This window comes from Cynocephalus volans, chromosome 15, assembly GCF_027409185.1.
Source record: "Cynocephalus volans isolate mCynVol1 chromosome 15, mCynVol1.pri, whole genome shotgun sequence".
Classification (NCBI taxonomy): Eukaryota; Metazoa; Chordata; class Mammalia; order Dermoptera; family Cynocephalidae; genus Cynocephalus; species Cynocephalus volans.
In genome coordinates this window covers 24,291,987-24,305,032 of record NC_084474.1, presented here as the reverse complement: position 1 = coordinate 24,305,032, position 13,046 = coordinate 24,291,987, and the positions used below count along the sequence as shown (strand labels likewise).

The 13,046-nt window shown below is 34.7% G+C and overlaps 1 protein-coding gene across 1 annotated transcript in view; it reads left to right on the top strand.

The window, feature by feature from the left end:
• PPP1R42 (protein phosphatase 1 regulatory subunit 42) overlaps positions 1 to 13,046 on the top strand; it is a 43,283-nt gene that overhangs the window by 23,186 nt on the left and 7,051 nt on the right. Inside the window, exons 5-6 of the mRNA XM_063080138.1 lie at positions 3,647 to 3,764; positions 7,552 to 7,683. Of these exons, the coding sequence (XP_062936208.1) occupies positions 3,647 to 3,764; positions 7,552 to 7,683 (250 nt within the window). The remainder of the gene's footprint in view (positions 1 to 3,646; positions 3,765 to 7,551; positions 7,684 to 13,046) is intronic.

Genomic DNA, 13,046 nt, shown 5'->3' with positions numbered 1-13,046 from the left:
GTCAGAGGTTTGTTACTTGTAGGGTGAGATTCATAAAGGATCCGTGGAGCCTGCAAGAATTTAGAATCACAAAACCATGAAGGGAGTGGTCAGCAGGGTAGGATGCTCCAAAGAATTAAGACTGAGGAAGTCTGTGGTTGGCAATGTGTGGGTCAGTGATAAGGTTAGCAGTGCCTTTTCATTGGTGCCTGGATACAGGAGTGCCCAGTGGTAGTGAGGAAGCAAGATCCTTACAACTCTAAATGTGGTCCTATGACCAGCAGCAGCAGCAGCAGAAATACAGAATCTCAGCTTCTGCCCCAGATCTTACAAATCAGAACCTGCATTTAAGTAAGATCCCTCAGTGATCTTTTTTTTTTTTTTTTTTTTTTTTTGGTGGCTGGCCAGTATCAGATCAGCACCACTCTCTAACCAACTGAGCTAATCAGCCACTCTTATAAGAAGTTTGGCAATGGTAGGTAAGAGACAGGATAAAAGCTAGAGGAGAGGGAGAGACTGGAAATGGAAATGCAAGAAAGGAAAGATCCCAAGAGGAGGAAGCTGGAATCAAGAGAACTGATTAACTTGGGAAAAGACATGGGACTCTTCCTTTGTTAAGAAAAATGGGAAAGAGGAACAGAACAGGAAGTGTCAGACCAGAGGCAGATAACTGAGAAAACGTGGGCAGATGACCCACTTGTCCCTAGTAAAACTGGTGGCCAGGTCAACCATTGAGGGGAAAGAGAAAAAGAGGTTTTAGACCAAACAATATTTTAGCAGTTTTTTTTTTTTTTTTTTAGAAACTCCTTTCTTTCACTTGCAGGGCTCTAGTTTAAATAACATTTACTTTTGGTTAACATTTCTTTGCAATTTTTTCCTTTAAAGAGGTATGCACAAATGTATAAAAATATTAAATACTTTAATAATTTACAGTAAAACTTTAGCATTTCTGCAAATAGCTTGATGAGTGTAAATTGAGGCATGAATTTCACTAGGGCCAACATTATGTAACTTGCTGACACTATTAAGTCAAAAAATATCAAGGTTGCAAAAATGTATAAAAACTTGGAAGAACAAAATTCTTCAATCTTTATCTACAGTTTTTATGTCCGTAAAGTTTGTTAAATCAGTAACATGCTCTGAAAAGTTCATTTCACAGATATATTACTGATTTACTTCGTTGGTTTTCTGATGACCATTTATCATGAGGTATAGAATCTTCAGAATGAATGGGCAAAATAAAAAACTTGACATGCTTGCCTCTTATATAAACTAAATATTTGATTTTTAAGACACAAATGAACAAGCATCTACAGCCTGTCATGTTTTCTCAGTTTCTAATTTATTCAACCTCTGCTCAATATTGATCCTGACAAGCATAGTGGCCCAAAGATAAATTTATTCACTCCACAGTTTAGTCAAGAACAAGCCAAAAATTATAGATTTTCCCAGGCAGATGATGACAGGCAGTCAGGGGGATGACAAATGGCTGTGTTTAGATTTAGTAAGGACAGTTGGGCCAGACGTTTCCGATAAAGATTGGAACATGCTGGTCAAATACAGGTTCATCAGTGGTCATCATTAATCGTAGAGAAAGCATTGCCGTGCTGCACACGCCTATACAGGAGCTTGGGTACCAGCCCTGCAGGGGAAATAGAATTTGCTCCTTAGTATTTTGCAGCACTCCCCTAAGTGATAGCATGACATGATCATTTATCAAACAGAGACTGTCCAGAAAAGTGTCTGCTTCCTCTAGTAACTTATTGAAGGGCAGGAAAGTGAAAGCATTTTATTAAAGACAGGAAGGCAATGAGCAACCAGAGCGTATCCAAAGGGTAATCGTATTTCAGTACAAGATTAGTTTAGTCTTAAATAAACATACACTGGAGGGAGTATGTCGAGGGTCATTTATCAAGTGAGGAACAATTAACAAAACTCTGAAGCACTCTTTTTATGTATACCAATTCAAAGTTCTCTTGTTGTTATTGTTACTTAACTTTTGGATGATGGGCATCGTATTCAACACTGTACGAAAATGCAATGCACAATCGCTTCCTTAGAGATTTCTAGAGTAAAAGAAATAGTGTAACTCACATAAAATAAGATAGATAATTATGACTATATTAAATGCTGTTGAACAAATGCTGTGGAGAGGGCATACTCCAGGCCCAGCACTGAGTGCTGAAGTTGTAATTTGTGAAGAGAGCTTTCTTATAAGAAGTTAACTACTTGTTTGTCAGAAGGTCAGAAGTTTCTTCTTCCTTGCTTACAACAATTTTTGCTTTCTATTAACCAAAATTAAGAGAAAGGGAATTAGCAGAGGGGTGGCAGCACAGGTAAAAAGGCAAAGAACTAATATATTTATTACTTGCTTTGTTCCAGATACTTTATGTGCCTTGGCAACTAATCCTATGAGACTTGCCTAAGGTCACACAGTAAGCAGCAGTGCCAGGAAGTTTAGGATTGCCTTAAAAAAAATTCTTATATTTTCACATAAATTATTTATTTGGTCACTCATAGTCTAGCAGACACTAAATTCTAGACCTACAAACACACACACAAAGGAAATAAAATCACTATTTTGAAGCAATATCTGCACTCCCATGTTCATTGCAGCATTATTCACAATAGCCAACTTATGGAAACAACCTAAGTGTATTACCTTTTTGAGTAAATTTGTTAGATTAAACTTACCTGATTTTTAAAATAAAAAATAGAACTTTGGGGGCATATATAAGAAAAACTCAAAGTATGTTTCATTTTCATTAAATAGCAGGTTAAGACAAAATATATTTTTTAAAAAAGAGGAAGGAGAGAAAGCAAGAAAAGGAATGACAGAAAGACAAGCAATTGGGGAGAGAGATGGGAAAAGAAACCCAAATCGGAAGCAAGAAGAGGTGAAGAATGCAAACTGAGAGAGGTGGTTCTTAAGTGCCCTTAATCTGTTTTCCTCACATTCATTTGGGTTGTAGACCATAATTAAATTATTACTTCATTATTCCTTGAAATGTCAATTAGCTGATTTTCTTGTAAGCCACAAAAGCATGCAAATGTTCGATATAATGTAAAACGAAATTGTACCCACAGTATAATGACAAAAAAGAAGCCCCTATGCTCAAAAAAGACAACTAGCTGGATATATGCATATAACAACACATTAAAAATGCTCTTTGGGTGATAAGCATGCAAGTGATTTTTTTCCTCCTGTTTTCCCCTTTGGTAGATTTTGGGGGCAGATTTGATGAATATACATTCTTTATAAAATAAAAAGCAACAAAATATATTGCTTGCAGTGCCAATGGACTGCTTGCTTACTACTCCTTAATTGCCTTAATCTGTAAACTTCTGTAAGCTCCATTAAGAATAGTGTATCTTCTGCAGCAAAAAGTGTTTTCTGAGCTGCAGGCTGGGTCTATTTAAGGGATTATGACAGAGAACAGTTCTGTGGCCCCAAACTCAGAACCTCACTTTTTGACTCATCTTTGGTCCCTTCTATTGTCAGTATAGACCATTTTACTTACAAATTAGTTATTATTCATCTTCTAAGTACCTGACACTAAGCTAGAATTCCATGAAAGTAATTACCTTTAAAAACAGTTAACTGATATACTAAAAGTACTGATAATTACAGAATACTTGTATCTTGCTTTTTCTTTTCTAATTATAGGATCTGGAATATTTACTGAACAAGTTGATGAAGCTGTGGAAAATGGATCTAAATGGAAATCCTGTTTGTCTTAAACCAAAATACAGGGACAGACTGATACTGGTGTCCAAATCACTGGGTACACATTTATATAAATATATTTTTCTTAGAGAAAGATACCTGGTTAACTTTTTAGTTAATTTATCAGCAAGCTTTCAGAAATATAAATATGACATAAGGATCTATGAAAATGGTCAAGTTTAAATTAGATATTTTGAATATAAGTTAAAGTTGAGAAACAAAGCATGAAAAATACCTGCTGTTCAGAAATAAAGCAGCAGATACTCTTTTTTTAGGAGAAAATGTGGCTATTACCAACAAAAATTAGTCATTAATGTGTAGAACTTGTTGACCATTTGCCAAACTTTCACTGGTGCAAATGTTTTGATGATCCCAAGAGACTCCTTAGCTCTTGGTTCTGTAGATAAAATTGATCAAGGTTTTCATTGCTTGACATTTGCCAAATGGTACCCTAAGAGTACACAGGAATCATTTCGTCTCATTTGAAAGGAGAACAGGGTGGGCAGTCCCCTTTTGAGATTCTTACAAATAATAACATTCTTTAATATGCACTATATTAGGGAAAAAGGACAAAAGCATTTGGTCAGTAGCAACCAAGTTACACAGAATCAAAGAGACAGACAGTGCCCTCTCAGGAAAGAGACCCACTGAGTGAGCTTTCTGTACCAGAACTTCTGTGACGTGCTATGCATGGGTATAAAAACTATCGTATGACAAAACCACTTCAAAGCTCAGAGCTGTGGTAAACCTTGATTAATCATAATGCTAGTGCAGTGGTTCTTTGGGGGAGGGAAGGATATCAAAAAAAATACAAGATGTTTTTTCAAAATTAATATGCAAGGGCCATACCCTCCCTGCTTACAAGGGTAGGGAACAGAGAATACACAAGTAGAACAGTCATGTATATTTTTTAAAAGCTCTACAGGTGATTCTGCTATGCCACCCCTTCCACAGCCTCTCCTCCCCTATCCTCTCTGCCCACCACACACAATTGTATTAGTCTGCTTTACTTAGCAAGCAGAATAAAATGAATACAATTAATGTTTGGTGATTATGAACCTCCCAATGTTCGTGGGATCATTTCTGGAAACGTTTTTCATTATATTATATAGTCCTATAGGTGAGATTATAAAAGATGTGAAGATAAGTATATTCATTTCAAAGTAAAGAGGATTTATTCAAAGTTTGTTTTGAATAAATCTTTTCTATAACATTTTATGATTACAAAATTAATACTTTTTTTTTTTTTTTTTTTTTGCTTTTTTTGGTGGTTGGCTGGTGTGGGGATTAGAACCCTTGACCACAGTGTTATAATGCCACACTCCAACCCACTGAGCTAACTGGTCAGCCCTTTTGCAAAAAATGTAAAAAATAAAATATCCTTCATAATCCCATCATAAATCTGCTGTTAACACTTTAGTATATATCCTTCCAGTCTTTTTTCTATGCACATACTACAAATTCTTTCTGATTTTAGCTTGTTTTATTCTCATCTCTTTCTTTTTCCTAAAAGTGAAACCAAAAAACACAAAGTTAATTGAGGACCTGGTTTGATGTGTCCCAGTAAGGACTATTTTATGTTTAGTACGTTACCCAGTTTTCACCAAACTGAATGTCCACCCACATATTTGGTTTACTTAGTAAGAGTAGAAGCAAATTTGTGTTGAGAGCAACTCATTAAAATGAAATAAATCTCATAGGTCTCTGATGAGACCTATGTGTCCATCACCTGGTTTTCCCTCCTAAACCACTTCCACACATAATAACTTCAAATAAGATCATATGCTAAAAATGAGATGGAATCACGTTAACTGAGGCACAGTCTCCCTGTCATTCTTCAGCTCTATCTGGGACATTAACATGAGGAAGAAGAGATTATGGTAAAAGACTTGGATTTTTCATTCCTTACCTTTATAATAGATGTTTTAAAAACATGTATTCATTATGTATACCCTATCCAAAAACATACTAACAAATTATGTAATTATTGATCACAGATCTGGAAATCGATCAATAAATACAAGTGGTTGAGAAAACTGAGCATAAAAGAATGGCCTTTGATGTAAGGTTAGAAGTACTAAGATGTTTGATAATAAAACATTTAGCTAACTTCTTAAATTATAGTTGGGAAAGTGCTATTTATTATTCAGCTAAAAAAAAATATGAGATAAGATATGGAGACAATTACTTTTAGAATTTATGGTTCTAATTTATATTTCCAGTTTCATTTCATTGCTTTATTTTGTACTTTGGGTATAACACAATATTATGGATCATATTTAAGTGGCAGTGTTTATACTTTCAGTAGTACAATTGAAATATTGTACAACTATACAGAATATTGTCATTTTTCCCTGAAAGAATATGATCTAATAGATTTTTACTAAATCCTTTCTACATTCTGGTATCCAGTAGAAGGCATTACATGGATGAGAGAAAATATTTATTTTAATTTAAAAACTATTACACAGAAACTGTGTTAGAAGAGATTGTCTTTTATTAAATGAAGACCATCTGTACTCATATGATTAAAAAGGTAACGTAAGTAATATAAAATGTCCTGTAATAAGGGAATTATTCAATATTTTATAGTATCTCCATATACAATAGAACACTATCATACACTAAAAATTGTGCTTAAAGAAAGACCTGGTAAAATGCTCATGACACAATATTAAAAAGCAGAAATAAAATTATATAGAGAATTCCAATTTTATATAACACATACATATATAGGGCCGACCCCGTGGCGCACTTGGGAGAGTGCAGCGCTGGGAGCGGATCCTATATAAGGATGGCCGGTGCGCTCACTGGCTGAGGGCGGTGCGGCTGGTCACAAAAAGACAAAAAAAAAAAAAAAAACACATATATACATACATAGAAAAAAATGCTAAGAAATATACTAAGTGTTCTCAATGGTTTTCAGTGATTATTTCTTGTAATGGAATAAAGCAATTTTAATTTCTTTTGAAATTTTTTTGTATTTTTCAGATATCTTACAACATACAAATATTATTTCCATGATTTAATAAGTTCAATTTTAAAAACTTTTTGAAAGAGACAAAATATAAAGGTAGCTGAAATCTCACTTCATAGAACCAGAAGCCCTGCTCTGTAGGTTGCTCCAATTATAACCTATGTCCTTCCTAGGATGTAATAAGCATTATTAATATTGTATGTGCTTTAAAAACATCGTGTTAGATATAAAACTTGTCATTCACTTTATTAAAAAATGCATTTTCCTTTGTCCTAATAATAATAATAATATTTAAATTAATAGATAGTATGATTTAATTTTTATTGAGTATAACAACATTTTTGGCTTTAAAAATTATCATTTACATATGACCCTAGAAGGAGGACCTAATACCAAATTGTTTTCACTGATTACCTTTGGCAGTGATGAGAAGGAGGGGTATGGATAATAAGTACAGAGCCTTTTTTTTTTTTTTTTTTTTTTGTGTGACCGGTAAGGGGATTGCAACCCTGGGCTTGGTGTCGTCCACACCGCGCTCAGCCAGTGAGTGCACCGGCCATTCCTATATATGATCCGAACCAGCGGCGGTGGCGCCACTGTGCTCCCAGCACCGCACTCTCCCGAGTGAGCCACGGGGTCGGCCCAGTACAGAGCCTTTTTATGTTTTTTTTTTTTTAATCATGTTGCAGTTGGTTTATAATAATCACATAATCTTTTTGAAATCAGAAAAAAAATCTAAAAATAAAAGAAACTTATTTCAGCCTATGGTGTAACTTAAGTTCATATGAACTTAAACAGAAGTGTATATTTTTTACTTATGTATTTATATGTATATATATATTTCTAAAACATATGTATTTTTCTCCAGAATTTCTTGATGGAAAAGAAATTAAAAGTATAGAAAGACAATTCCTAATGAATTGGAAAGCATCCAAAGATGCCAAGAAAATCAGCAAGAAAAGGAACAATAAAAACGAGGATGAAAACAACTCGTACATAAGTAAGCAAGCTGGCCACATGTGCTAACAAAGAGAATATTCTAACCAATAAAAAATGCCAAGAAATAAGGGTTTTTTTGTTTGGATTTTTTACATTTTTTTTAACTTATTTACTTAGCTGTGCATAAAGATAAATAAAATTACTAGGAAATTTTACCTATAATGTTTATATATGAAAATGGTAGCCACTATGAACAAAACTTGTATTTAGTTCATATTGGATATGACTGTCAGTTATGTAAACATAGAGCCAGGTGGGTGGGGGAAATGCATAATTTTATATCTGGCAAAAGAGCATGATATCAGTCATGCAAATGGTGAAACAACAATCAGCTATGTAAACTGTGAAATCTAAGTCACTAATGTATTTGTTTAGCGACAGTGCAAATATCACATTTTTCATCAGAATAGAAAAATAAAAATTTTTCACAACTATATCTGTGGCCTGTAATCTGTAGCCTGTCCTCTGTGGCCTGTCCCCCTTCTTAAGCACACACTCCAGCACCTGAATATTTAGATTATAATATGCTGAAGGTTGTATTACAAAGGACACATCAGGCCGAGCCCGTGGCGCACTTGGGAGAGTGCGGCTCTGGGAGCATGGTGACGCTCACGCCGTGGGTTCGGATCCTATATAAGAATGGCCGGTGCACTCACTGGCTGAGTGCCGGTCACGAAAAAGACAAAAAAAAAAAAAAAAAAACAAAGGACACATCAACTTCCCTTGCCTAACTAATGCAACTAAATGTAATGAAGTGTAATGTGTAACAGTTATCTTCATCATATTAGGGAGCATCCTAGAATTGACTCTTCAGATTCTGTAGTCCTTAACTTTGGAAGGAGCCCCTTCCTCCTTTCCGTGTGTTTGAATGCTAATGTTCTTGTTCCACAGCTGTCTACAGGAGGGGATGGGGTCATAGCAAAGGAATTAGGCCAGGAGAATAGGAAAAAAGAAACTGGAACAGTGTAATGAAGCTTTATGCATGTATAGCATATGCTAGGAGCTCTGCCACTCTAGGACAAGGAGGTTGAGGTAAGGAGGAGCAGGGGTGGAGAGGTGTCGAACTCTGGTCATGTCCATTGAATATGAAATGTAGAAAATCATTTAATAGAATGGGACTTTCTTAGCTGACACTATACCCATGAGTGTGTGTTGGCAATGTGAATTTCTCAAGGTCTGAAACTTGTAAAATAAACAGGAGGAATTTCTCCTCTGTTTATACCTGGCTGGCTGTGAAGGGTAAAGATCATGGGTAAAGATTCCAGTATTTTACATATTTTTCATATTTTTAGTAATTTACCAAAGATGGCAAAGCACCTTATTAATATCAAAGTCCTCAGAGAATTCAACAACAGTCCTCACCCAAGAATTTGAGCTTATTCTAAAAATAATGTAGTATCCTTCATCTTAATAGATTTCAAAATTTCTTCCCAATTCAGGGACAATTACTTTAACTAATTTTTAACTTCTCCAATAAAGTTTGACAAAATAATAAATATAACATGTCTTAAATTTACAATTTTCAAAAATCAGAGTTACTTAATTTTCTCAATGCAATTGTTATTAGTCTCTTTATAATCCAGTATGACCCCAAACAAATTAACAAAAACAATCATCAAAGTCATTTAGGTAAACTAACAGCAATCCACCTGAAAAGGACATTAGGAAAACAATTCCACTTACAATAGCACCAAAAAGAATAAAATACCCAGGAATAAACTTAACTAAGGAGGTGAAAGACTTGTATAATGAAAACTGCAAAACACTGATGAAAGAAACAAGACGCAAATGAAAAGACATCCCATGTTCATAAATTGGAAGGCTTAATATTGTTAAAATATCCATACATCCAAAGCAATCTATAGATTCAAGGCAATCCCTATCAAAATCCCAAGAACTTTTTTACAGAAATATTTAAAAAATTCTAAAATTCAACTGAAACTGCAAAAGACCACAAATAGCAAAGTCAATCTTGAGGAAGAAGAAAGTTGGAGGCATCACATTTCCTCATTTCAAAATGTATTACAAAGCTACACTAATCAAAACAGTATGGTACTGGCGTAAGACAGACACATGGAGCAATGGAACATAATAGAGAGCTCAGAAATAAATCCACCTGTATATAGTCAACTGATCTTTAACAAGGGTGCTAAGCATATACAATAGGGAAATGATAGTCTCTTCAACCAATGGTGATGGAAAAACTAAATATCCATATGCAAAAGAATGAAATTGAATCCTTATCTTATACCATACACAAAAATCAATTCAAAATGAATTAAAGGCTGGCCAATTAGCTCAGATGGTCAGACTACAGCCTTGTAACACCAACGTTAAGGTTTCAGCTCCCCATACCGACCAGCCACCACACAAAAAAAAAAAAGACTAAAGACTTAAGCATAATATCTGAAACTTTAAAACTCCAAGAAGAAAACATAGGGCAAAAGCTCCATGACATTGGTCTTGGCAATGATTTCATGGATATGACACCAAAAGCAGAAGCAACAAAAGAAAAATAAACAAGCAGAACTACATCAAACTAAAAAGCTTCTGGACAGCAAAAGAAACAACAGAGTGAAAGGCAACCTATGGAGTAAGAGAAAATATTTGCAAACCATATATCTAGATAGGAGTTAATCTCAAAAATATATAAAGAACACCTACAGCTCAACAGCCAAAAAAAAAAAAAAAAAAAAAAAAAAGCTAATAACCTGAATAAAAAATGGGCTAAGAACTTGAATAGACATCTCTCCAAAGACGACATACCAACAGGAACAGATATATAAACATTGCTCAATGTCATTAATTGTCAGGGAAATACAAATCAAAACCACAATGAGCTCTCGGCTCTCAGGATGCTATTGTCAAAAAAAAAAGAAAAAGAAAAAAAAAGACATCAAGTGTTAGAGAGGATATGGAGAAATTAGAACTCTTGTACACCATTAGTGGGAATGCAAAATATTGTGGCCACTATGGAAAACAGTATTGCGGCTCCTCAAAAAATTAAAAATAGGACTAGTACATGATCCAGCCATCGCACTACTAGGTATTTAGTCAAAAGCATTGAAATCAGGATTTCCAAGAGACATTAGCATTTCTATGTTCATTGCAGCACTAGTCACAATGGCCCAGATGTGGAAACAACTTAAATGTCCACAGACATATGAATGGACAGAGAAAATGTAGTATATACATAAAATGGAACATGGAACACTATCCAGCCTTTAAAAAAAGGAAATTCTGCAATATGTGACAACACGGATGAACCTTGAGGACATCATGCTAAGTGAAATAAGCCAGTCACAGAAGACAAATACTGCATTGATTCCACCTATATAAGATATCTAAAATAGTCTAATTCATTAAATTGAAGAATGGAATGCTAGTTGCCAGCAGCTGTGGGGAGAAAATGGGGAGTTACTATTCAATGGTCATAAAGTTTCAGTCAAGCAAGATGAATTAGATCTAGAGATCTGCTGTATAACATTATACCTAAAGTCAACAATAATGTATTTCACTTTAAAATGTGTTAAGGGGGTAGATCTCATGCTAACTGTTATTGCCACAATAATAAAAAAGAAAAAGCCATATAGAATGTTATAGAATAGAAGCTTCATTTCATATCCTGTTGTAGTTGCTGTTATGACAATCACTAATAATTTTATATGCAAAACACTATGGTCTAGGAGGCAAAGAAGAGGTGGCAAGGGAAAAAAAAAAGAGTCAACACTATGCTAAACATTTCAGATATTTATACACATTATTGCATGTAATCATCACAACCTGTAGGGCAGATATGTATTCATTTTGCAGATGAGAATGCTAAGTTTCAGAAAGGTGAAGTAACTTATCTAAAGTCACAAAGCTAGCAGGGGGCACAGTCATTAATCAAAGTTATCTAACTTCATGAAACAGCTTTGGCTGATAGTGACCTCTCTAGCACTGACTGGCTGAACTGTGCTGAGATATAAGGACAATAATGGCTGCTCTAATTGTAAATTCACTTCAGTTGGTGGGAATTTAGGAAAATTTTCAGATATGCAAATATGTGAAATATGTGATATGTAAACAAATTGTTTTTATAAATAAAAAGGAACTAGGAGAATTTCAATTATGGAAGAACTTCAAAAATTTTAAAGGAGTATTCAATTAGAGTATATGATTTTACTATATTGAAAAATGAACTCTAAGATCAATTAAATTAAAATGAAATTTAAAGTGGAGGCTGACTTGCTGCAATAGGAAATTATCTGAGCTTTTCTCGTAAGTACTTAGTTATTCTCCCCCTGGCAAGTTGTAGATCCCCTTCCCCCTCGACTCCTGCACATTTGCCATCCCATCCAAACAGATGGCACAAATCTGAGCCTCTCAGGCTTAAAACCAGTGACACCCCTGGATACATGTATTTAATATGCAAAAACTCCATCCTTATATATGTGCCCAATAGCATACTGTGTGGTCTTTATGCAAAGACTCATATCACTGCTCATAAGAAAAACATTAATTAAAATCTATTAAATATATTATTTATTTTCAACATCTATCGTATACATTTCAGGTCTTTAGAAAAACTAAGATGAACCCTTTACTTTAAACTGATATCTGTACAACCAAATACATTGTAAGTGAATAGGAATTCTTAGGAAGGTAGTAATTTTTGTACATCCTAATCTTTTACATATTTTTGATAGCCTTGTAAGTTTGGAGCTCTATTTTGGAGATTATGGTAAAATTATAAGGATTATAATCTCTGACTTCAAGGATCTTAAAATAAATGTTATCCTAAATATAGCCATGTAACTATATAACTCAAAGACAGAAACGTAATCAAATCCTTTAATAAAATCCAAAATATATGCAATCTTTTAGCGTTTACTTTTACAGTGCTTTTATGGAAAAATTCACACATTCATTTAATAAGCACTTTTATTAAGCACCTTGAATGTGCCCAGGACTATGTTAGGCCCTGGGGATTAGAGTCGTAAAGCAATCTCCACTCAAAAGGAAATCATTGCCGTAAAGGGAAGAGTACCTGTAAACAGGTAAATGATGTGGAATGGTAAGTGCCAAAATAAAGTATGAACATATCCCCCAAACTATACGTAACTTACCTACTCCCTAAAAGTTAGGCACTTTTTTTTTTTTTTTTTGGTCTTTTTCGTGACCGGTACTCAGCCAGTGAGTGCACTGGCCATTATCTATACAGGATCCGAACCGCGGCGGAGCATCCCCGCGCTCCCAGCCCCGCACTCTCCCGAGTGCGCCACAGGCTCAGCCCAAAGTTAGGCACTTTGAAAAACTGAACTAACAGTACAGTGCATTCAAGACAGTTAATAGTTTTATAAAAAAAACTATTGGCATGCC